General features: G+C 30.3%; 4 protein-coding genes across 4 annotated transcripts; 1 reads left to right on the plus strand and 3 right to left on the minus strand.

Moving 5' to 3' along the window:
* Nucleotides 1-383: 383 nt before the first annotated feature.
* LOC126678641 (uncharacterized) lies at nt 384-764 on the minus strand. The gene has a single exon (XM_050373536.1). The coding sequence runs from the start codon at nt 762-764 to the stop codon at nt 384-386; it is 381 nt and encodes a 126-aa protein (XP_050229493.1).
* A 1,469-nt stretch (nt 765-2,233) lies between these two features.
* LOC126676400 (heat stress transcription factor A-4b-like) lies at nt 2,234-4,480 on the minus strand. Its single transcript, XM_050370592.2, has 2 exons — nt 3,929-4,480; nt 2,234-3,485 (listed from the first exon to the last, which is right to left on the minus strand). The coding sequence occupies exons 1-2, from the start codon at nt 4,148-4,150 to the stop codon at nt 2,472-2,474; spliced, it is 1,236 nt and encodes a 411-aa protein (XP_050226549.1). The 5' UTR covers nt 4,151-4,480; the 3' UTR covers nt 2,234-2,471.
* Nucleotides 4,481-10,558: 6,078 nt separating this feature from the next.
* On the plus strand, nt 10,559-15,772 carry LOC126676577 (protein trichome birefringence-like 43). The gene is made up of 5 exons (XM_050370805.2): nt 10,559-10,956; nt 13,760-13,931; nt 14,401-14,576; nt 14,827-14,985; nt 15,379-15,772. The coding sequence occupies exons 1-5, from the start codon at nt 10,679-10,681 to the stop codon at nt 15,683-15,685; spliced, it is 1,092 nt and encodes a 363-aa protein (XP_050226762.1). The 5' UTR covers nt 10,559-10,678; the 3' UTR covers nt 15,686-15,772.
* Nucleotides 15,773-16,338: 566 nt separating this feature from the next.
* LOC126678179 (actin-related protein 2/3 complex subunit 1A-like) lies at nt 16,339-24,086 on the minus strand. The gene is made up of 15 exons (XM_050373070.2): nt 23,857-24,086; nt 23,681-23,769; nt 23,398-23,474; nt 23,137-23,231; nt 22,444-22,513; nt 21,776-21,845; nt 21,505-21,578; nt 21,361-21,403; nt 19,646-19,727; nt 19,209-19,297; nt 19,013-19,098; nt 18,404-18,467; nt 17,270-17,373; nt 17,115-17,173; nt 16,339-16,813 (listed from the first exon to the last, which is right to left on the minus strand). Exons 1-15 carry the CDS (start codon nt 23,924-23,926, stop codon nt 16,749-16,751), a joined length of 1,137 nt encoding a protein of 378 aa, XP_050229027.1. The 5' UTR covers nt 23,927-24,086; the 3' UTR covers nt 16,339-16,748.
* Between the last annotated feature and the right edge of the window lie 2,322 nt (nt 24,087-26,408).

Genomic DNA, 26,408 nt, shown 5'->3' on the forward strand with positions numbered 1-26,408 from the left:
TTTTTGTTTGAATTAATGAAGTAAACAATGTTTTTTGGATGAATTAATGAAGTAATCTTTTACTTTAATATTCCTTTTTATTCACACTTGCACTTTTTTTTAAGTTGAATGTATCATTTATGTATCTTACAGGTATAATATATGTATCTGAATTTAACATGTTACCAGATATACATATGTAATTGTTTTTGTGATGCTGTATGTATTATTTTGTGTATCATATATGTATCAAACCTGTATAATATATGTATCTGACATTTAATATAATATCAGATATGTATGTTCTACACAATTAGAAATTGACATACATCACTCTTTAATGTATCAGAATTGTATATAATACTTGGAAGTTTAAACTATAATAAAAAACACTGAAAGATAATCTAGGTATCTTTTGGCTTGTTTCGGCATGTCTTCCTATTATGTCCAGCGTGTCCGCATTTTCCACATTGCCCTTGATTTGGATCGTTTTTAGGATTTCCCCACTTTGACTGGTACCTACCCTTTTTAGGCCTTCCAGTTCGTGTTCTATGTTGGGGTGGTTTGACAATCATGTTCTTGATATGTTCTGGAATAATCCATTCTTCTTCCTTCTCCAATGGATATACAGTTTCAGAATATGTCGCTAACATAGCTGCATTTGTATAGTATCTTGAGCAGTACGCATAAGGTTCAATCTTCTTGTCGGCTAGAAATGCTATGGCATGTTTACAAGGAATTTCATCGATATCAAACTTTTTGCATGTACATGTTCTCTCGACCATGTTGACTGTGTACTTTTTACCATTCTCGAGAACTGTTATGATATCATCTGAAGATGGTTTCACCTAGTATAATAAAAACAATAGCAAGATACCGTTTATATACATATTTGATACATTAAAAAAGACAGAAATTTATGAACTAAGCTTGATTTCTAAGTAAAATCTGAAGCTTGAATCATCACTGATTTTGAGTGGTGGATACTGAATCTTTACTTGATATTTTATCTCAATATTCTGTTTTTCCAAATTTACTTGTATTTCTTGTGCTATTATATGTAGAAGATCCAAATATGTAGAATTTTGAGGAATCATGACACCAATAACTTCAAAATCTGCATATTGATTTGTTTCAATCCAATTGCCTTTGTGTTGTATCATCACTGGAATAGATTCCATGATGATACAATATTTGAGATAAAAGATTTGAGGAAGAAGACGATGCTATTTTTGAGGAAGAAGACGATGGTATATTTTGTGTATTTGTGATGTGTTTTTGATTTGATATCTTTTAAAAAAGGAAAAAATCAAGTGTTATTTGAATCAGTTAGGAAAGAAACCCGTGTTTTAAGAGAATGCAACAACAAATAAGGCGCGGATCCCGTGGTAGATTCTCACTAACAGTAATGAGCTATCTATTACACGTGGCATCATATGATAGGGATGGTGGTGGTGAAAAGTTTTGATTGTTTTTGGTAGTAATGTAAAATAGGAGAGTTAGGTGGTATTTTGTGAAATACTGATTAATTAATGTGGTAAAAATGTGATTTTCTCTTACATCATTAGTCAGACTATTTTTTTTGTTAGTCGGACTATTAATTACTCCATAATTAGATATTTTTAGAATTTAGTAGTTCTTAATAATAAAAGTATGTATACTTTATTAATTTTTTTGATTAAATTGTTTAAAGTTTCAACTTGTGAATATTTTTCACACCACTATTGCTCCACATGATCTATTATTTTTCATTGTCAAATTGTAATTTTAATTATGGATATGGGTGCTACATCTTAGGTTTAAAGGTTGAGAAGTCAATTATATGCATACATGTGTCTTCTTTTCTCAAAAAGGTTGGGGTCTGTATGCATTCATGAGAAAGTATTACATAAACTTAGTCCACCACATCATCTCTGTAAACTGAGTCAATCATATTATAACACGTCAATAAAACGGTGATATTATTGTAATATCACTATCAAAAAGTGTAAAGAAAATAATAAACGAAATTACAATAATACCATCATTTTAATGACATGTTATAATGTGATTTCTTCAGTTCACGGATGACGTGATAGTCTAAGTTAATGCAATAATTTCTCTGCATCCCCCTATGTGGTGAGACTAGAAATCGAGACTTTAAAATTACGCTACATGAAATGCAACTCTATTGGTACAAAATTTACATTCCAACCTAAATCAATTAACAAAACTGAAATGATTTTTTTCTTGCCAAAGGGATCAAAGACCGAAATGGAACTGAAAGAGTAACTGATTAACTTGTTCACATCTAGAAATCTAGTCAAAATGTAGCCACACAATATGTACAATGAGCAATGAAGCTCCCACCAACAACAACACACAAAAATAAATAATGTTGTACACAAAATCTCTCCAAATATCTGAACTAATATGAACATATATACTATTATCACTGCAAAAATTGGTTTTAAAACAAAGATAGTGTCATTACCAACATAACAAGCAATTGTTCATGTTCTTCCAGCTGGTGCAAGATGCTCCATATGTTTTGTTAGATCATATATGTTTGAATTCCACCAATGTCTACCATTTATTCTACTACCGTTGTTTGTCGGATCTTCGCGTTTTTCGGGCTCTTGTCCGCTAGAAGAACCTGGAGCCTCGGTCAGGAAATATTCCCAGAAATTATCATTCACTGCAGGTGGGGCCGAATTAGGATTTGATGATTCAGGCTTGGAATTGGCATCAGAATGAGAATCACTAATTGGTGGAATAAAATTTTCCAAGCTACCGATATGATTGATGGATCGAGCTAGCTCAGGAGATGAAGGAATATCGATTGAATGAGGTGATGATCGAAATGATCTCGGTGAGGATGTTTCTCCGTCCAATGATGATGCACTCAACTCTCGAAAAACTACAGGAGAAGACGGAGACGAAACTGCACGAAAATCGATTTCTCGAGCAGAAGTTAATTCCCTTACTCCATAAAGGAAAGTCTCAAAACATTTTATGGACGAATCCAGCTTTTCAACTAACTCAAAATCCAATGTTGATGCAGGGGATCCGTCAGGTTTAGGTGAACTCAAACTCGGATTATTGAAGTGGTTGAATTCTAGTAATCTTCTCTTTTTGTTTTGATAATCAGATTGTTGCATCAGAGTTGAAGCAAATTCCGGTTTCTTGGCAAGTTGAGCTAAACAAGTTAATAATTGCATCTGCCTACGTTCCATGCTTACCAATCTCTCAGCTACTGACAGAATCTGAGACTCGAAAGCTTGCTTTTCTGATTCATTTCTTTGTAGCTCCAATTGAAGCAAGCCCTTATCGTGTTTAAGTCGCTTGATTTTCTCTTCGAATCCCCTCTTTTCCGAGTCTGTTAGTTGAGATGCATTGGCTTGATTCTGCAAAGAATGGCTATGAATTGGTTTTCGTCGACGAATGTTGCCTAGCACATGTCTCTGCCCTCTTATAAACTCTTCGTTTCCAAACTCCCATTGATCAGGATCGATCTTTCTGAAACCCTGGACAAGCACAAACAAATCTAATTATTGATTATGCAATAGAAATACTCATCACCGAGCTACTGACTCGATACGAACTAGCTATATTGCACCGAAACTTCATAAGTCTTATCTATCGAAAATTGAAACCCTTTTGAAATCCCAAAACTCTATATTTCTAACTTTTTTTGTTAACAAATATCATTTCCTCTGTTTTCTGTTTCAATGTCTCCCATTTCCGCATTTTCGTTTTCGCCCATTTCTTGAAAAAAAATGTATTTTTCGCCTTTTTTGGTTTCAATATTTCCGTTTCCGTGCTACATAGCGAGTCAGGATGAAGCACAAGAACTGCAAAAGCTAATCCTAATTGACATAATAGAAAATAGACAAGCCAAAGCCCTTGAAACAGAATAGATTCAAAATCAAAGATTAATACAGATGGAATAAACAAGAAAATAACTTACATAAGTATTAAGCTGCCTAACAAAACTTGAGAAATTGTTGTGCTTGAAGTATTTAGGAAGCAAATGTTGAGCAAATTCAGGTGGATTCCACACTACAAAACTGCATCCACTATGACTCCAAGAAACTATAGAGCTGGTCATTGGATCATCTACCATATCATATGTCTTGATCAAAAAAGGAGCTGGTGCATTTGAACCGCTACCACCTTGTGAATTCTCCATTCCTATTATCCCCCCAAATCAACAAAATAATTACCAATAAAGCCCTTTCTAATCAAAATTTTGAGAATTGATCAAATTATAAAGGTACCCAAATGAACCTCAGATCATGTAAAGCTGAATTATGTCAAATTCATAAAAAAAAAAAAAAAAAAAACTGGTTTGGTTAGAGTTGATTAAAGATTAAAGAAATAAAGAGAGAAATATGAATAGGAAAACTTGGGGAAGAAGCAAAGAGACAATATCAGAAATCAATGGTTTTGTCTTGAAGATTAAAACAGCTATTCTTTTCAACAAAGAAAATTGATGAATTTTCTTGAAATTTTTGAAGAATTTAGCAAAAACCAAGTTCAAGTTTTAATGAAACGTAATCATAGATTTATATATATAGAAAAAGAAAAAGTCTTAAGAGTGAGAGTATTAGTTGAGATTTTAATCACTAAAGGGAAAAGCTTTGACTGCAGCCATTAGCTTTTTCCAACTTTCAAACTTTCAAACATTACACGAAGAGAGAAGACTAGTCAACATATTTGTTTTTTAGTGTTAAATTAATATTTTTAATTATTTTAATCTCCTGTTAGAAGTCAACAAGTCTGTTTAAAAAAATAGAATAAAAAGTCAATTCGGTTCTCAAATTTGTGTTTCGGAATTAAATAAGTCATTTATAAAAAAAAATAGATACTTAAATCCTCAAAATTATGTTTTCAAATCAAATCGATCACTTAAGTGAGTTAGATCTCTAAACTCGTGTTTTATAGTCATATAGGTCACGCGTTTGAAATATACGTAACATATTAATGGTTACTTGATTTAAATTAAAAGACTTTTGATTAATTAACTAAAAAATTAAAAATAATTTATTCGGTCTTGAAATATAAGTTCGAGGTTTGGGTTGATCTTTTTCTCCTTTTCTTTAATGGCTTTTGCTCGTCATATGGGTAATTATTACTCTGTATCTTATCTATTCTTAATTGATGGCGGCTTAATAATAGATTTGCACTATACAAAGTTCAATTTTTATTGACTTGATCGTATGCAATCATATTCAAAATATGTACAAGTTATAAGCTCTATTTTGTTTTTTATGTATAATTTTAACTAAATGTAGAAGTAAATAAAAATGAGTAAGTATATCAATGGATTGGTTCAAGTGGTAAGTGATTTGATATTATTTAAATAAACTCTCGGGTTCGAGTCTTCTGAATATAGAAAATCCCCGCTGGCAAACTCACCCATCATACCAGGTGTGCGACGCGGGTCGAATCCGGATTAGATAAGTTCAGTTTGTTTGTTTTGGTTGAGTTTATATTAGAACTTAACTAAGTTCAATGTTTAAAACCAAATTAAACTGAAAATACAAATTTATCACTAGATTTACTCTGTATTACATTTTTTAGTACTCTTTTAAGGTATTTAGGTTCTGTTTAGACTATATATCAAACAAAAAGAATATATTTAAACATTTTTATTTTGATTTATTAATATGACTCCAATTAAAATTAAAAAAGAACTAAAATTATTAATTTCGACAATTTATAATACAATGAACATATCCAAATAGTGGAATATTTGTGATCTATTAGGCCTGATTTAAATATCAAGGTGATGCAAAACCCTATATTATATTCGTCTTATAGAATATAATTCGAATTCTATCTACATCTTAAATTAATCACCACATCACTGAACTGATAAGACAATCTTGGGCTGAATCCACCAATAATCTTGCTTTTTAGAGCCAATCGATTAAGATTTGTTGATTCAACATTGTTCTTATTATATGACTTCCAAAAAGGTTGATTGACTTTCAAATATCTGAAAATTGAAAACTCATTTAAAATTTAGTTAATTTAGGGGAATTAGGTGAATTTATAAGGAAATATTTGCTTTAAAAATTATTTATAACAAAAAGCATGCTTTTTTATTTAAAGAAAAACTAGCTTCAACAGCCTGGTCTTGTTAGCTTCTTATTTACCAGTGAGTCGATCAATTTTGTTCTTGTGTACATGTGTTATGTTTGAACTATGAAGACAATGATTTTAAAAAAATTCTTTTTCTTTTTAATTCCAAAAGTACCTAATGCAGTTTTAAGACTATTTTTTTTTAAACTCAAAATATTAATTTTTATTGATTATATCAATAAGAAAATGAGATGGGCTAATCCACTCTCTACACACGGACATAGCTTCGACAGTCTTAGCCAAATAATGGGCCGCCGAATTCGCCTAGCGTTTTACAAAAGCATAGGAAACATGTTCATACTGCGTAACAAAACCTTGATGTCAGATATAATATGAGCAAAATAGGAGATATCCTTATAAGGATTTTTCAAAGCAAGAACCAACTATTGACAATCAATCTGTATGCAGATCGGCGTAACTCCCCTTGTCTTCAACCGGCCAAGGGCCTCACAAAAGCCTATCGCATCTGCTGTACGTGGCTCTATCGAACCAAGCTGTAAACCAGCCTTCTTGGCTACACAAAACTCGCCATTGTTGTCTCTAAGAAGATAGCCGTAAGCACTGAAGTTTGATGGATGCGTCCAAATTGCACTTAAAGATGACAGGAGCTGGTTTCTGCCAAGCCTTCTCATGAAGTAGATTACTAGAATTGGAGGCACCCAACTTAATTTTGAGCTCTTGCTGATCTCCATTGGCTGAAAAAATTGTTCGAGGCCAGCACTACACCAGGAGTATAAGATTTATTCATAGCAAAGCAAAATATTGACGTTTTGAACTGTAACATTTTGTTGTATTTAATGCTGTTTTAAGACTATAATTCTTATATTACTATGAAATATTCAAGAAATATTTCTATTCTTTTAGGAATATAAAAAGTAAACTTTAATTACTAAAGAGATGAAATGTTAACAACTTCAATAACTCTTTGGAATTTTTACTAAAATTTATATATTTTTTTTTGATTTTTTTTTTTGGATCTGATCATGAGGTGTCCTAAATGAATTCCAACTATGAAACAGTGCCTTAAACCTTCCACATTTAGAGTAACCCCCTCGAGCCGGGTAGGTCCGTTGCGGGGTAATGCTCTGATCCCAAATTTTAAACAGTTGCATACATGAGTACGGTTCAAACTCGCGACCTAACTTAAGACAAAGAGCGTCTTATCAACTCACCGGCGCCTTGAGATTAATTTTTATTTATTTTGTTTGTTGCGTTTTTTTTTACAAATTTGACTCAAAATATTTAATTGTTAACTTTAAGTCTCTTTTTTTGATGAATTGTGTTTACTTTAAGTTGATTTTACTTCCTATAAAAAATGATTTTAGAATTAAGCTATAAATTCAATTTAAACTATTCAATTAAGTTATAACCACGTGAAATTAAAAAAAAATCTTATTTCTTCTTCCACAAATGAATTTCTATAATAAAATTCGACCAAGTTCAAATTTGGAGTTTGGAGTTTTATACTTTAGAGTCGAGTCGAACTCGAATTTGATAGTATTCTAACTTAACTCGACTCGATAACACTCCTTTTTATATGTGTGACTAAATCGACCTTTTCCGGCATAAAATTTTGACTAAAAGATAAAATTTAAACCTGCACATAAAAATCAAGTTCCGTATGGATTCAGTCCGGACAATATCTAATAAAAAATTAAGTATCATATCCCGGCTGAACGAACCAAATCTGAATAGACTGAACGAATACTTGAACCACTGATTAGACAAAGTTATGTAGACTGAATCTGGAGTCGAAATTTTATAGTTCTAGAAATGATTTCAGTGTCTATTAAACTAAAATTTACTTCTTGTTATTACAGTGTACCAGGTAGAAAAGGTCTTTTACTAGTAAAAGATTCAATCATTTTTTATTATATTATGCCGTTGAAAATTCGTTCCGAGTAATTTTTTATTTATTTTTTGATAAATATTAAATTATTAGTTACCTTTCTAGAAGAGAATAAATAATGTGAACACAAATGAAGAAAACATATTAAGAAGAAAATTCTTAATGTGTCAATTTCTAGTCTTGAACAATTTGGTGCTAATTGTGGTCTTAGGACAGTGACAAAAGAGTAAATATTATTCTCCATCAGAGTGGAAAATAAAACAATTTGATGATGAGAGTTTTGAAAATTTTAAGCATTGCATGTAAGTATCTAGAATAAGTAATTTAAAATTTCTCAATCATTAATTTTTTTTTTTTTTTTGGTCAATCACCAAAAAGAGCAAATATATTGCTTAAAGGGGGAGATACACCAAATAACAGGCTATAAACTAGCCAGCCCAGACAAGAATCATTAATTTTGTTGCTTAATTTATTATTTTCATTTCTGCATGAATTAAATATTAATTGGATAAATAATGTTGACCTTATGTAATTGATAAAAAAAAAAAAAAAAAAAAAAAGCTATGCTCTTGAATAATTTGAACCTTTCTAGAACAACTTAAGGTTATGAGTGTTGCTTTTTTGGAGAAATTGTATGACCATATTTAGTAATAATTTTCTATGATTATTTTGAAAATGTTATTTAATGATATGGTTAGTATTTATATTTTAGGAGTTCATTTCCAGCAAAGTCTTGGTCCTTTCTAGAAATGGCAAACAAGAAAAAGTAAATCTGAAGTAATAAATTATTGATTTCCAAATTAAGGAAAAACAGTAGAATTGAGAATTGAGACTTGAAAATTTTGTTTTTTTTTATCTTGAATTATTTTTAATGTGTTATTTTTTTGAAGTAGAGACGGAATTTTACAAGTCAAAATTTGTAAAATATGAGGATCAGGAATTGGCATCTGAATATTTATGAGCACTAGCTACTTCATTTTGTTGGGCCTGCAAATTTAAACTGATTTGTAATGTAAACTTGGTCATGTATTTATATTTGAATAAAGGATTAATTCATCCACTCAAATTGACATAAAATTTACAAAACATAATTTTAAAAAAATCTAAACTTTTATCAAATTATCTTAATGACGTATCATAATGTGATATATTTAGTTTATATATAACATAATGGACTGAGCCTACTTAATAATTTCTCAAAAAACAATTCATATTTATTTTATTATTCAAATTGACATTTAATAATTTTTAAATTTCAAATAATGATCTTTATATTTTAAATTTTTAAAAAAGTTATATCAATTTTTAAATAAAAATTTAGAGATTCTTTTGCACTATTTTTTATTTCCATTTTCTTCTTCTTTACTTCTTCCACTTCCACTTATTCTTCACAACCACCGCCTGCCGCCTGCGACAATCCCTTTCCGCCTGTTCGTCTGTGAATGTATATTGTCTTCGTCTTTCTGCAGACGAACAATCGTATATTATTCGTCTGAGTTGAGCATCGACTAACAGTGCGGCAGGTGGAGGGAAGTTATAGTGGCGGGTGTCTTTTTGAAGATTTGGCGGTGGCTGTTGCAGACGTGAGAAGGTGGTGGTGTGCCAAATTATATTCAGGTGACATTCATGGCATCTGATTCGATAGTCAATTTCATCATATGCAATAGGGTAAATAATGTTGAGACTCTCACATTTACCAGTTCATGCATGCTTCTTTTAAGCCACCGATCTTAAAAATCCTCACGAAGATAATATATTTCACAATAAAAAAGCCCCTCTCTTTAAATAGATATTTTTTTTCATCAAGTCATCTGAACCTTGTGTGAACCTAGTTTGCCACGTAGGATTGTGAACCTTCCATTAAATGCATGACACGTGACGTAATTAAATATCATAACCAATCAATAAATAGTATTTAATTCTTATTAAAAGATCATTATATGCTATATTTATTGATTGGTTATGGTATTTAATTACGCCATGTGTCATACATTTAATGGAGGGTTCATAATCCTACGTGGCGAACTAGGTTCACACAAGTATTTCTTCATGCATAGGCATAACCAATCATATTATAATACATCATTAAAATAGTTTAAAAATATAATTTTACTAATTAAAATTTTCACACATTAAAAGTATATATTTGTTATCAGAATTTGCACATTTTTTTTTTTTGCACACGTTGTTATTATATGATTGAGCTATTCATGCTTCATATATATAAGACATATTTGCAAGAGTTTATATGAGTATTTCCATCCTTTTTTATAATAAGAGTAATTATTCATGCATCATGTTGCATTCAGAGGCGGAACTAGCAATTCTACTATAGAATGGCTAATTTCTACAAAATAAAATATGAGACAAATAATAGTATTAAAATTAAAATTAAATAGCCATATTTTTTGAAAAAATAACTTGAAGAGATAATTTTAAAAAAAATGCACAGCGGTCGTTACCTCAGTCAAAGGGTTGGATCCGCCCCTGTTTGTCGTATTATTTGCATAACAAACCAATAATATATGTGGATTTTTTCGATTATATGTATATTATTAAAAAAAAATCCACACCTTGAAAAATTATTACGATGATGATTGACAATAACCGATACGTGAAATAATTATTCCTATTATAAGCTATCTCCTATAGTAAACTAAGCACATATTATGAGTTTCACCAACTCTTCTTCACCGATACTCCTCTTCCTCTCCTATCAAAATGTATAGTAATTTCACCATTAAAGCTCAAATGTTATTACTCTTTTTTGTTCTTGCTCTAGTTCTTCACAGTATTGAAGGGTTGGTGAAGGTAGAAGAAATAGGAAAAAGTGGGTGTGATTTATTTAAAGGGAGATGGGTTAATGATGATTCAAATCCTCTTTATCATACCTCTCAATGTCCATTCATAGAAAAAGAATTTGATTGTCTTAAAAATGGAAGGCCAGATCAAGATTTTCTTCATTACACATGGCAACCTACTGCCTGCAACTTTCCCAGGTATTCAATTCAAATCAAAACTTTTTGTTTTATCAATTCTAACCCTATTTCACTAATTATCTAGTTTATTATGTGTTTTGAATATTTTCAATAATGAATATGGGAATTTTATACTTCTATTAATTTCACTTTTTTTCTTAATTTCACACTTATGTATCACATGCAAATTGAGCAATTTTATTATAATTGAATTATAATTTCTATTTGACAAAAAAAAAAAATTATGATTGCTATTATTTTTTGAAATTGAGGTCAATTTACTTAAACTAAACATTTTATTAATTTATAACAAAAAAAAAAGATCTATATATTATGCAATTATAGGGTTTATTTTTGTTTGGAATCTGTGATGATTCATGTGATAGATTGGCCAATGAATGGTCTTAATTTTGTAAGAAGGTGTGCTATTTGTTGGTTATTTTTACTTCACGGGAAAGAGACAATACCATGCAAGTGGTGACGAAGCAATAAAGCAAGATTTTAAGATAATTTAATATAAAAGTTAGATGGTATGATGATTCTTTTTTATTCTTTTATTAGTATATAATTTGAAATTTTCATTTTATTAATTTTTTATTATTGAAACAAAAATTTATTATTAATAATCTTATAGAATATAGTATCAAATTATATTATATAATATTTATTGACTATATATTTTATCACTTCTATATAAAATAATGTTATTTATTTATTAATTAATTCAATTTTTCTGTAATTCAACTTTTTTTGTTCCGATAACGTTTACTATGAATTTTATCCCAATAATATTATCCATAGAGCTTATCAAATATAATGGATTTTTTTACCTAGACTGAATTTATATTTTATTTGTCTCCAAATAAAGTATATGTATAAAAATCATACATAATGATTATTTATTTTATAATCTGATTGGTTGAATTTATAAATTAAATTTAGACTCGGGATAGATAAGAAATTATGATAAGTATATGGTATGATGTGGGATCCAAATTAATTGATAGTTAAGTTGTCAATTTTTTCTTTCATGTACTTCATCTTACGTTGAGAAAGTGTTAGAATTATATGATTATAACATAAATACTAAACGACATGTAGCTATTAAGTAAAGTGGTCCACTCTTTGAAAAGGCTATGCCAACCAATTTTTATTTTTTATAAATGTGGATGGAATTTTTGCTTCTTAAAGAGTGCAAGTTTTGCATAAATGGTATTAAAGCAAGTGACTTTGTTGAACTATTTTATAAAGAAATATTCCTTTTATAAGTGGGCTTAATGAACAAAAATAATTTATTTTTTTTGCTAGAACAAAAAAAACAACTTTTCATAATTTTAATGATGTCATTCTAGCTAATTCAATTTCAAAAAAATATTCAATTTGCATGTGATATGATGCATTAATAATTTATAATAGAACTATAAAAATTTCAAAAAGAAACAAACACACACACATAATATAAACACATATCAATTGAATAGTTAGAGAAATAAATGACTACTAATTTTTCTATATTGAACTATTAATTGTTGAAATTAATTTTGTATTAGATTTGCATAAAACCTGAAAATTAATAAAATTGATTAGATATTAAGTAATCAGGAAGAATTGGTAATATGGTATGGTTGAATCAAAAGTGTATTAATTGAAATTTTATACTCCAATTGTTGTGTTCTGACTTGTTTTGGTCCTAGCTTTGTATTGTTGTGATTTATGAGCTTTCCAGCTTCAACCTTTGGCACTTCTTTTGATTGTTGGGCAGCTCATAGAATGGATTTTTAGGAATTTATCATATATATTCTTTATCGCAAATACTCCCTCCGTCCCAATAGAGTTGTCCACTTTGAGAATTTTTTTGTCCCAAAACTCTTGTCCACTTTCAAAAAGTAACTAACTTTACACTTAATTTTCCTACATTGTCCCTATTTAAAGTCCACTAATAAAAGTAAATTGCAAGTGGACCCTACATTAAATAGGGGTATGACAAGAAAAGTAAGGAAAATTTTACAAAAACTATAAACAATGATTGCTTTTCTTAAACTATGTGATAAAGGCAAAGTGGACAACTCTATTGGGACGGAGGGAGTAATTTTATTCGAGTAGAGTTGGCTTTCTAAGTAACTAATATAGTGGATTGATAATTAGTTATTAAAAGTGTTTATTTATTGAACTATAAAAGTTTAACGTAAATTCAATGTATTTAAAATTATATATTCAAAACCATGACACACTACAAAAAATTCTATATTTGGTGACAATAATTTTTACAGCTATTTTGTTTTATGCTAAAAGACATTTTGCAATAATAATTTTAAAAATTACTGCCATTAGTTAAGTTATAGCAACATTTTATAGCAAATTTTATTACGAATTATTTAAGACAACGTTTTATTCGCAGCAATATGCCACAATTTTTTTTGTTGCTATATATTAATAGTAACAATTTTTACACTATTAGTAGTAAAAATATATAGTGGTGATTCTAGTGTTTGTTATAGTAACAGAATTAAATATACCATGAATATAACATTATATCAGTTTAGTCCAGCAATTTTAAAATTTATGCCAATTATATTCAAACGTCAAATAGAAAATATATAGGGCCTGATTGATAAAAAAAATTCTTAATTTATTTTATGATATATTACATCATAATGGATAAAAACTCGTAAAATTTGAAAAACAGTGTATCCAATTATATCAAAATAAAAAATATATTAATGATAAAAAAAAATTATATTATTGTTAAAAAAAGTGATTTTAATTAAAATGTGAAATAATTTAAAAAAATTGAATTGTATTTAATTTGTGGAAATGCATACAGGTTTGATGGTGGAGAAATGTTATCAAAATTAGAAGGAAAAAGCATAATGTTCGTAGGAGATTCATTGAGTTTGAACCAATGGCAATCTCTTACGTGTATGCTTCATGTAGCTCTCCCTAATGCCAAATTTTCCAATATCAGAACTGGTGGTCTCTCCACTTTCACCTTCCCTGTCAGTATATTTTTTTCATTTCATTTCCTTCATTTCTATTTTTAATATTGCAAAACATATTTTTTTTTTAAATTACAGCTAATTGAGATTTAAAGTGTGTTTGATTTAAATAAATTTCATAAAATTTGGTAGAATTTATTTATAAATGAATGTAATTATATTTAGTTTATATAAAAATATTATTTTTATTTTATAAAATTAATCATGTTTATGTCAGATAAATGAACAATTTATTAATAAAAATATAGATGTAGATACTATAATATATATTTTTTCGACATCCACATCAATATTTTATTATCGATAAGTTGCTTTATTTTTCGAGTTGTAAAAAAATTGATAAAATTTGCGTTTGACATTATTGAAATTTTAAATTTTTATTATAATTATAAAATTCCCAAGTGATCATGCTTTAATTTACATCAAATGAAGCATGCAAAATATAAGTAGAATGTATACATTTTGGCAGGAGTATAAAGCAAAAATAATGTTCTCACGCAATGCATTTCTAGTGGACATTGTTAATACAAGCTCTGGTGCAGTTCTTAAACTTAATTCCATTGAAGCTGGAGAATTATGGAAAGGAATCGATGTATTGATCTTCGATACATGGCATTGGTGGCTTCATACCGGCAGAAAACAACCGTATGTCTTAATACTTCTATACTCTACTCAAATCTAAATTAGTCGATATTTAATATAGTGGTCGAATATCGGACGTTTAAATAAAATATAAATAATTTAAGCAATTGTCACAGTGAATTAATTGAGATAAATGTAAAATTTACTTGCATAAACTCGAGAGAGAGAGTACTTGATTTCTTAAACTTACAACCGTTAAATTTCAAGAATTTGTATCAGAACAATCAAATTTTAATTTTATGTTTTTTTTTAGATGGAAATTTATTGAGGATGGAGGGAATATATATGAAGACATGGATAGATTAGTAGCATATGAGAAAGCAATGAAAACATGGGCTAATTGGGTCGACCAAAATGTAGATCCCAGCAAAACTTTGGTCTTCTTTCAAGGTGTTTCACCAGATCATAACAAGTAAGTTCATGTTCAAGTTTTTTACTTAAATATTAAGTTGTATTAAATGGTCACTTTAACCATTACTAAAGAAAAGTCATAGTCCATAATAGAATATGATTGTATGTGTGACAGCATCTATTATACCAGAAATATCAATGAACCCGATTATTAAAATTGCTCAAGATATCCTTTTTTAGCTCATAATTGTTTTTAGTTTTTAATCTTGTTTTAGTCATGTTAATATGCACATAAGCAAGTTAACAGTTCATTAATAACGGAGCTTAACGGAAAAGGTTATTTGCACCACTTCAAAAATTTGGAAGGTTTAAATGGACCCAAAGAAGTTAAAGGGGTTATGTGTACTTTTTGAAAACTACAGGGTTCTTTTTTTATCTTTTGCCTTTTGTTTAGTGGAAGTGAATGGGGAGAGCCAAAGGCAAAAAACTGTGAAGGGCAAAAGCAACCAGTGATTGGTTCTAATTATCCAGCTGTCCATCCAGCAGAGCTAGTTGTGGAGAAAGTGTTAAATGACATGTCAAGCCACGTGTATTTGCTTAATGTCACAGCGCTGTCACAGTTAAGGAAAGACGGTCATCCATCTGTTTACGGGCATGGTGGTCATAATGACATGGATTGCAGCCATTGGTGTCTACCTGGTGTTCCTGATACTTGGAATCAACTCCTCTATGCAATACTTTTACAAAAAATTAGCAATTAAATCTATTTTTCATTTACCAAATTATTAATATTATTTACATTTCACAAGTAAAATAGAAATAAGAAAATGGGTAATTATATTTTCAAATTTAGAACTGCAATAATTTTCTTTGTTGATTTTTAACAACCATATTAAAGAATGTTATTGGTAATGGTATAGTACAAACTGTTGGTGCACACATATTTGTAAATAAGATTATGATATTTTTTTTCACTCGTATTACATCATGGTTATTATATTTGGGAAGGATAATATGTCATCCTTGTGTAATAAAAATTGCACAGTCGTGTGCATTCAATACAAACAGAACAAAATTGACTTTTCAAAAACTCTTAAAATTGACTCGAACTACTTGAATTTGATCTCAGTTTAAATTCGCGCAATATATTAAAAAGAAATTAGACTCGAAAATCTAAACAAGCCTCATACACATACAAAATAAAAACTCACCTAATTACAATATATATCTTTTATACCGCTAAATTTAAACATATAGCATTTTAATTGGTTGAATCCCAACAAGCTTGGGTGTAGTTAGAAGTAGAGTTAACTTCAGAAATTAAGTTCATTGGAGTTATCGCTCAAATTTAACTATCCGAACTCAAACTCGGCTCATTTCGTTTACAACCCTAACAAAGATGAAGAGTGAAGACTTACGAGGAGGAAGACAACTAACTTTCTCCGCCAATTCTAATCAAAATATTCAATTAATCATAAACAAAGAGTTCACCAATGATGAATTTCTGAATAGCAGTATATCTAACTACAATTAACTCTTTCCAGGTAATGAACTGCAATTTTTTTTAAGATCCGCAGAATAAGCAAAGAGGGAAACCGGTGATGAAATTCATACATGATAGAGTAACTGAGAGCATATATTTTACAAGCGCTTCTCGGTCTGCTAAGTTGTTCTAAACAATAGCCACCTGAACTTGGGTTTTCGATATGTGCTAGGCTAACATGAGGAAACTGGTAAATTACTTGATGTACAAGGCATGTTTCAGTATCCGATGCTCCCTCGATATATGCTCTTGGTATGCCAAACGCTACGAGAGACGGATATTCACAAGTATCCAGACAGATCTTCCTGGTTCTCCAGATCCCAAATAACTACTCTTCCATCTAATCCTGTTAGGTAAAGGTAGTGTAATTGAAGAATGTTCACGTTTACAGGAAACTGGAACTTTTCACAATGAAATACACATTATTTCTTGGGGTTAATTACTATTAACCCCCTCATTTTAGGTTAAGTTTACTATTTCCTCCTGAATTTTGAAAAATTACTGTTACATTTTAGTTTTTTTAACTGAAACCCTCTTATAAGGAAGTTTTAGCTATTTAATACCTAAAAACTTGCGGAATACAATACTTTTTCAAAATTCAAGGGAATGTAGTAAATTAGTAACATATCTTATTTCTTTCGACTGACCTGATGTGCTGAATCGCAGTGTTCTATCACTTCCCGAACTCCTAAGAGGCACGATGCAGCTATAATAATACCAATACATTATCAGACATAAGTTAGACTTCAAGTAATCACACTAGATAAGTAACCAATGAGCCGCCACGACAACAAATATTTACTTTATGCAGTTCTCGTGAATGCCTCGTGATTTTGTAGCATCCACAGCATCATTACTCCCTCCAGTCTTTGATTGCCCATAAAATTTTCCAAATGCCTCAGAGAACTGTTAATGAGAAGATAAATAAGGGGCTGTTTGCAATTGAGTTTAAGAAAAGTGCTTATCCAAATTATAAAAAATTAACAACTATTTTAGTTTGAAAACTGTTTTTTGAAAAAAAAAGAAAAAAATCTTCAAAAAGCTACAAGTACAACATCAACACCAGCAAATTTGAAAAAAAAAACAGTTTCAAAAATTAATAACCCAAACAATTAATTCAAAATAAATAATCTAAAAGAGCTTTTCTGATCCATACAGTAATCGCAAACATATCCTAAATCCTTTGTTAAAGCCAGAGCCCTAGAAGAGACTTGAAAACATAAATGACAAACGGATTTGAGCAAAATGTATGCCCAGTGAGCATAATGAGTCATGTGATGGCGCTTGCAAAAATTTAACGAGGGTGTTTCAATAATAATTTAACTAATACTAATTAACTATGATGAAAAAAAAATCTTTTTGGGACGCCTAAAATAGAAATATTTTCTATCTTTTTTAGATGAGGGGAGTAAGATGATGACACGTGCACTTAAGCATTTAAGTTTTCAAAATTATGCTCGCAATCAAGTGAATGAACAAACACATTTTCCTAATTGAGAGCATTTTGAAATTTTGGTCTCTAATGTGGACATAAATACTTCTATTTTTGAAGTTGGAAAAAGAATGTCACCCAGTGAACAAGACCAAGAGGTCCACTGGAGCTGTGCAACTATTTTATGTTGCTTGGAAAGTGTGTTTGCTACAGCAGCTAATTCCTATACGTATCAAGGATTTTCTTTGTCAACTCGGAGATAATCTCATAGACAAGGGAAACTGATATCAGGATCAGTGCTGTAGTGCAGATAAATGGCTGAATGTTCTTCAAATGAAATAAAAAAACTTGGTTGTACCTTTTTAAAATATAGCAATTCATTTCACAAAATAACCAACTGTGCGAACTGAAAATATCCATGTCAGCAGCCAAATTGGAATAGATGCTTAAAAGATAAGATAAAGATAAAAATCCCAAATTTGAATAAATATTAATCCAGCATACCTGCGATCCATATGTTGAACCTGGAAGTGATGGTTTTCTTTCTCCGAGGAACCTGATAAAGGTCCTGATGAAATTGAGAAGGAAGAAAACAAGGATATCAAATCCCTAGTTCACAGAAAATATAAATACATTTTTCTCCGAACATTAGCTGGCTCATTGATAATTATAAGTGCATCAGAGACATGGTAGTATTTTCTGCCCATTTTGTGGTGGAAGAAATTAATTAAGATAGTAAAGAATATCAACTTCTAAATGACCCATATAGCTTTACCAAAACCAGCTATCTTCATCTCCCAAGTAAAAAATATATCATTAAATAAAAAAAAGTACCAACTTTCCTACATCAACATCATTTGCAATAACACCAAAGCTGCAACTGTTGAAAGATTGAAACTTTCAAAGTGAAGACCCATTAAAAGCAAATTGTATATAAACTTAAAAGTGACTATAAACTAATTGCATTTAAAATGTTAAAATAAAAACGCTGCCAAACATGTCTATTGTATATTAAAGTTAAAAAAGAAACTAAACTGTCATGACAGGATTCTATCACCAACAGCAAAAAAAACCATGAGAATTTATAATGTATCTTTCTAAAACTTTACATACCAATTCCCTCCTTCATCTGCCGCAAAAACCATAGGATTGCAATCAAATCCCCCACCTATGACCATTTTCTCAGAAACAAATACAACCTAAAACAATCAATGCAAAATCACAGTTTAATGAGCAATGTGAAGTGACAGCATATGCGTGAGAAAATAACTAAATATCAGAAGGTCAACAAGAGTGGATGCTGACCCACATCACGGAGAGGTAAATCACGAAATGCAACATTTTGGGCCAATGGAGAAGGACCAACATCATCAACAAAGTAAATCATAGAATTATGGCCTGTAAAAATATAAGAAATGGTAGATAAACAAGGATTAGCCAACTCGAATCAGCTCTCCAACATATTTGACGGCCAAAGCTTACATGGTTAAAACCTTACTATAGATGGAACAATAAATGAAAACTGGAAATACAAGTAAGGTTTTCACTGATGTCATGCAATAAAAACACAATAAAAGCCAAATAAGCAGTGCAAAAATATATACATTTCTCCAAATTTCTACAAATGAAAAATAAAAGGAGATAAAATGAATAAAACCTATAAACTCATTAATACTACTGTTGCAAGCATGCCAAGCCAATATATTTATCATTACAAATGACATGAAACAAAGAGATATTTCTGACCTACATAAGCCAAGGTATTGCCACTTGGTGACCACTTCACACCAAATGCCCAGGAAAATGAGAGATCAAGCTGAATAATTTGCTGTTCCAAAAGAAAATGAGACAAAATAACATATCAACAGCATACAGTATAATCAAACATGAGAAAGCCTGAAACTTAAATTGTGTACAAAAAGAAGCACCACATAATCTAGAAATTGATATCTGATCTAATCACAGACCTCAATTCAGAACCTCAGTCTCCATAACAGCAGTTCTGAACAATGGCAAATTGAACTCAAATCTTTATAAATCTTATAGTTTTCTAATGATGCTATGTTTTGTGCCTTACATAGTTACACGGAAGAGCATCAAGGAGGAGATTCAAGTTGCTAATCTCTTCTAGTAAAATTTAGAATTTTGTACAAGGGTCTAGAATGAATAGAGCTAACTATATTTAAGTATATCATAAGCCAGGCCTTAGAACTTCTAAATCTTTGTAACATATTACAATCAAAAAGTAAGATAGTTAAAGCTAAAGTAGCTTATGCTACTATAAACAAAAAACAGTGTTCTACTAAGGAAAAAATCAAGCTATAACTTCTTTCTGCCACATGATCTAGAAATTAAAATCCATTCTAATCAGAGACCTAAATTTTCAGAGCCTCAGTCTTCATAACAGCAGTTCTGAACAATAATTGGCAAATTTAAGTTAAATCTTTAAAGCTCTTAAAGTTTTCATATGACACCAAGAAGAGCATCAAGGAGGAGATTCAAGTTGTAATTCTCTCTTACTAAAGTTTATAGTTTTGTCCAAGGGTCTAGAATGAATAGAGTTTAAAGATATTTAAGTATTTCATAAGCCATGCCTTAAAACTTCTAAAGCTTTATAATGTACTACAATCAAAAAGTAAGATAGATAGAGCTAAAGTAGCTTTATGCTATTATAACTAAAATACAGAGTTCCACTAATCAATAAATGAATTGTGAAGTTCAAGCTATAACTCCGTTCTACCATGACTCTCTTTCATAATCTTTAGCAAAGTTCACATCAAATTCATGCAGCAAACTTGCATGAAATTGCTGTTTAAAAGACAAACATATATCCTTGAGCTTTCAAGCTCAAGAAACTTTCAATTGCACCTAGCAAGAGCTGAAATTTATCACCCTATTACTCATACCAACTCAAAATCCGAAAAGCTTAAACTTCAAAGGTTCTATCAATTCAGAACCTTGGACAAGTAAAAACTAATGTCATACTTTTTTACTTGATCTCCAATTTCTAAACATGATAAAACAGAGACAAGGGGCCCAAGCCCAACTATAATAAAAAAAGGTAGAAACTAGAAACCTCAACCCCAACCTGGTGGGGCCAGTATAAAGTCTACCTCACAGTTAATCAGAATTCCCAATAAAAGTCAATCCAAGGTCGACATCAACTAGCCTGCAATTTTTGGTGCATTTATCATTTTTTCTGCTACTACATTCATATAACCCTAGTTCTTCCTATCATAAGTTCCTAAATCTAAACCCTTAGGGCACCTATATTGACAGTACAACAGCCCTCATCTTTAAAATAAGGGCTGGTTTATACTCTTATAAATCTCCAACAATATTTACCAGTAATTTAAATTCTAGAAGGGAAAACAGTGTCAAACTCAGAGTTACTTCAAGAAAAATTTAATGCACAAAAAACAATTTCTATATTAGGGGAAGAGAAGAAGAGAAAATCATACCTCCCCAAATTTTGAGTCAGAGGAAGAACCTGCTTTAGAGTCCCTGAGGAAAACATAAATAACAAGTGCTTAGATAACTAGATAAGTAATAGATGAAATGAGTAAAACATCCAAATATTAATTCCAAAACTGTGTTAAACACACCTTGTATCGACACCTTTTATGAAAGTGGAAAACACTCGACATTTTCCATCAGTGGATGTAGTCGCGAGAAGAATCTGAAGTTGGACACAACATTCACATATTCAAGTTCCACAAAGGAAAAAAAGTGAGAAAAACAAACAATTTCATCATTAAGAAATTATGTACATATTTATAGATCTAGCACTTAAATTCTTGTCTCAAATACAAGTCTAATGAATGGAATGACCCTTTTTACAGTTTTACATAATGAAATAAGCAGGGAAATACTAACATTATTAGGGTGCCATGCAACACTTGTCACAGAAGAATCGTGTCTTTTCCTGATAAGCTTACTTACCCACCTGTAGAAGAGTATGGCTGATTAAACATAAATCATCCAAATCAGAACAAGTTTTCTTTTGAAAGAACCTTGCTGATAAAGATAGGTATAAAGCAGTATAAAATGAGAGGATGTTACTTCTGCATAATTTGAGTAGGTGAGCCAAAATGATGAGAACATTTTCTCATCAATTAACGAATAAACATAAAAACAATTAACTCGGCTATGATATAGTATAAAAATGCTATGATATAGTTGCTTAAAAGAAGTGGTCGAAGAACATGTAGGATTTCCAATAAGTGCAGAAGATAATAAAATGAGAACGTACATAAACAAAATATCATGAATCAAACACAAACACACAAATACTATCAATAACATAAGACAAATAAAGTGGAGACTTGCAGGCAGCTGATCATCCACATACAAGATTAACAGTTTCTACCAGACATGACAGTTTGAGAAAAATACATTCTTGGGCCAGAAAAAAATAGTAACAGCTAGTGGCACTAAGTAATGAAGAAGGGTTGGATAACCATTAGGACCGGAAATATACGAGCAATCAAAGTCAAACACATACACAAAATTAACATGAGAAGAAGTAGATTTTAGGTAATTACCAATTGTTGTCTTGCTCATAATAGCATATACAAACAGTTTTAGCTCCACTTCCAACAGCAAACTTATTCTCTGGGTATTCAAGAAAAACAATAAATTATGCTTTGAAACACATTAATTTCACAGTTAAAATGTGAGAATTAATCCAGTTACCAGTAGTACCAATGATAAAACCCAAAAAGCAATAACATTAAAAAGATAATGCGGAAGCCAGAGTAAAAGAATAAACAAGACCAACAGGCATGGCTAAGAGAACCCTTAAGGCCTAAAATTTCAATACAAAGGTATATAAATGAGTATGTATCATTTATATGTAAGTGAAACCCAAGCAAATTGAGCAATAATCCATGAACCCATAAGGCCTAAAATACTACATTTTAAACTAAAGAAACAACAGATATTTTTTTTTCTTCAAATCATCAACTATTTGATTAGGATTTAGTTGTACCGAACGTAATTACATAATCAATCTTTCATCTAGAAACGAGATTAGGCAGTCAAATGTCTTAAAGACTGTGAATTTGGGCCCCAAGTTTATCGGGTGATATCAAGTGTTCACGTGAACAGTCACAAACTTCAGCCACTTAAAGAGGATATTAACTAGTTATATTGAAGTATATGGATCCTCTCAAAAGGCCATTTTAGGCACTAAAGAAATTATACTATTTAAGAAAATTGTTGAACAATTGCCATACCTTTTGGACTCCACTGCACGCAAAGTGCGGCACGGTTTAGCCTCAGAATAACAAGGGTTGGTACCCATTCCGTGCCTTCTTTGTTCCAGACATATCTTGAGAAGAACAATGCATTCAGTCAGCAACAAGATGACAAAGTAAGACAAACACATATGCTAAAAATGCACACACAAGCAACAGTTTTGCGTGAGTGTTGATCAAGAGTTTAAACAAAGGAAGGAAATCAATTACTATAAATAGACAACAAGATTAGGCACTAACGAATTTCGATCATGAGAAGCAGTAACAATCCTGTTCGATCTAACACTCCAATCAATCCCAGAGATAATTTGATCATGCTGAGACCAAAAAAGAAAAGTTAGGATAACATTTCGAAGCTAAATTTGACCAAAACTAAACTAAAATCATAGTCACTTATATTACATAGCTCTAAAGAAAAAATTAACACAAATTTGACTAAAAACGTTCATCTATCTAACTGTAAAAAAGTAAATAATTAAACAAAAAAATTACGATCGCATTAACAATTAACAAGAACAGATACCTTTTGGAGTACGTGTAGCCTCTCCCACTTATTTTCAGGTGATAATTTATAAATGTGAACTTCATTATTATTTGGACAGAGAGCAATCACTGCAAAAATAAAATTAAAACATTATAAACCTAAACATTTCAGATACAGATTAAAAATATAATTACTAGTATCGGAAAAGAAATTACTGGAGTGATCGGGGCTCCAAGCATGGCATGTTATGCAAGGTGCGAATTGGTGAACTGAGATCGCTGCCATTTGAAGGCGGAGACAGAGTGAGATCTGATGATTATGAACACTGATTTCGAATTTTAATTTCAATTTTTAGCAGATCCAAATGCACCAAACAGAAGATAAAACGTCGTTGTTTTCCATCCTTTTTCTTTTGCTTACTACTTGAGCTGCGGTGGAGGGGCCTCGCTGTAAGTTTTATTTCAATTTGGGGCAAATGTACATTTAGGGCTGTAAACTTTACTCATTTTATCACTTTAACACATTCACTTATTTTTAGGCTAAACCCATTTTGGGTCCTTAAAATATACTATTTTAGTTCACCAGGTCCCTCAACTTCTATTTGATCTCCCCAAATTCATAAACTTTTATTTTTTGATTTGTTGGATCCTTAAACAGAGATCTAAAGACGCAATGAATTAAAAACGAAAGTCTAGGAACCCAGCAAATCAGAAAACAAAAATTTAGAGATCCAAGGAAGTCAAATAGAAGTTGAGGATCTGATGAACCAAAATCGTACTATAATTTAATAACGCAAAAATAAATTTAGCCATTTTTTTAGACTAAATGACCTAAAACGGCCAAACTTTTAACGAAAATTTCACAAAAATTCAAATCTTTTAATTTCATCCAATTTGTCCTAAAATACACGATTTCATTTCAATGTCCAACTACATAATTTTTCAAATGTGGCATGTCACAAATCAACGCCATATAAGCAAAATTGTGTGATTTGATATAATTGAAATGAAATCATCCATTTCATGACAGATTAAATAAAAGTAAAAGGTTCAGATTTTTATGAAACTTTCGTAAAAGATTTTTCTTTTTTTAGTTATTTGGCCTTTTTGTATAAAATCCTCCACACGTTTGATCGTTTTTTTTTTTTGAAAGATCAACATTTTTTAGTTATTTTTTTTATTGTTTAATAAAAAACAAATAAAAAATTGCAAGGACACAAATTGTTATTTAAATTTGATAACTCAACAATAACTAGACTCACTTATAAATTAATATGATCAATCTTTTGATGATATGAATATTTGTGACCAATTTTTTGTTTAAATATTTTTTGGACCCAAACGATCTGCCTTTACGAAGACTGTATCAAAAGTTAATTGTCCGATAATATTGCTTAAAATATACAGTATATGTGAATCATGTGACAGTTGACTTTGTATGAAATAAATCTTCGACGAATTATCAAACTAACATAAATTAACAGATATTGACAGGTTTGGATAAATTTTTAAAAAATTTAAAAATTGTTTTTTTGATACCATTAGGCGTAGAAATGATTAGAAAAGGTCAACATGCATGAAACTAAAAATCGCTCATTTTTTAATAAATTTGTTCGTTAACTCTTTCACCTGTATTTCTATATGTATACATGAATTCAAAAAAAAAAAAGTTAAATACATTATTTTGTGCATTTAAGAAAAATTGTCTAATTTATCCACATGTTTAACATATTGCTCATTTTTTTCGACAAATTTAAAACTACATTTTTTTTTATTAATTAGGCGTCTTGTCTGACAATCCAACAATAAGAAAATGAAATAAGTAAACAGTATATTTGAATTAAGTATAAAGTTTAGATCCAAAGTATTTGTGCAATGAAATACTCCTTTTTTTTTTGCAAGAAAAAACAATTGAGATCAACGAAGGTTGGTTCAAGTGGTAAGCGGTTTGATATCGCTTAAACAAAATTTCAAGTTCGAGTCTTGTGAATGCAGAAAATCTCCTCTGGCAGACTCATCCACCATGTCAGGTGCGTGACGCAGGTCGGATCCGATTAGTTAGGGCGAAATCCTGAAAACCGGATGGGCAACCAAAAAATATTTAATTACAGTTGGTTTTTTTAGGCCCAATATTTTTTTCCCATAAGTTACATTGGTACTATTCCCACGTGGTACATTACTTCAAATATCTTTTTGGTTGATATTAGCGCGCACCACATTTCACTAACGTCAGCGCGCGTCAGATTTTGTGTAGTACACCAGCTTAGCACAGTGACACGCACGTGTTGCGCGAGTCAGTTTGTTTGAATTGTTCAAATTGAACAATTCAAAAGTGCCAGCTCTGTTGAAGTATTCAATTTGAACAATTCAAAGCACATTAAATATATTTTTTATTTTATTAAATAAATTAAAAATATTATTCATATATTTCCTCTCTAAGATAATTATTTATGTATTTATTTATTTAAATTATATCAAAAAATAATTTGTTTTAAATAAGTTTAAAAAAATGAATTTTAATTTTAATTTTAAAATATAAATAATTTAACTAATTAAAAAATACCACTTTTTTAAATCTTGGATTAAGAAGTGAATTAGATATAGTAAATTGAAGTTTAAATAATTTAATTAATTAAATTTTTAAATTATTATTTTATTATTTTAATCAATTTAATTTAATTAACATATGTATATTTGATACATATAAACGGTATTTAAAAAATATTTTTAATGCATCTCCGATATATATTTGATACACCTCCTTCGAT

The sequence above is a fragment of the Mercurialis annua genome, linkage group LG4, assembly GCF_937616625.2.
Source record: "Mercurialis annua linkage group LG4, ddMerAnnu1.2, whole genome shotgun sequence".
Classification (NCBI taxonomy): domain Eukaryota; kingdom Viridiplantae; phylum Streptophyta; class Magnoliopsida; order Malpighiales; family Euphorbiaceae; genus Mercurialis; species Mercurialis annua.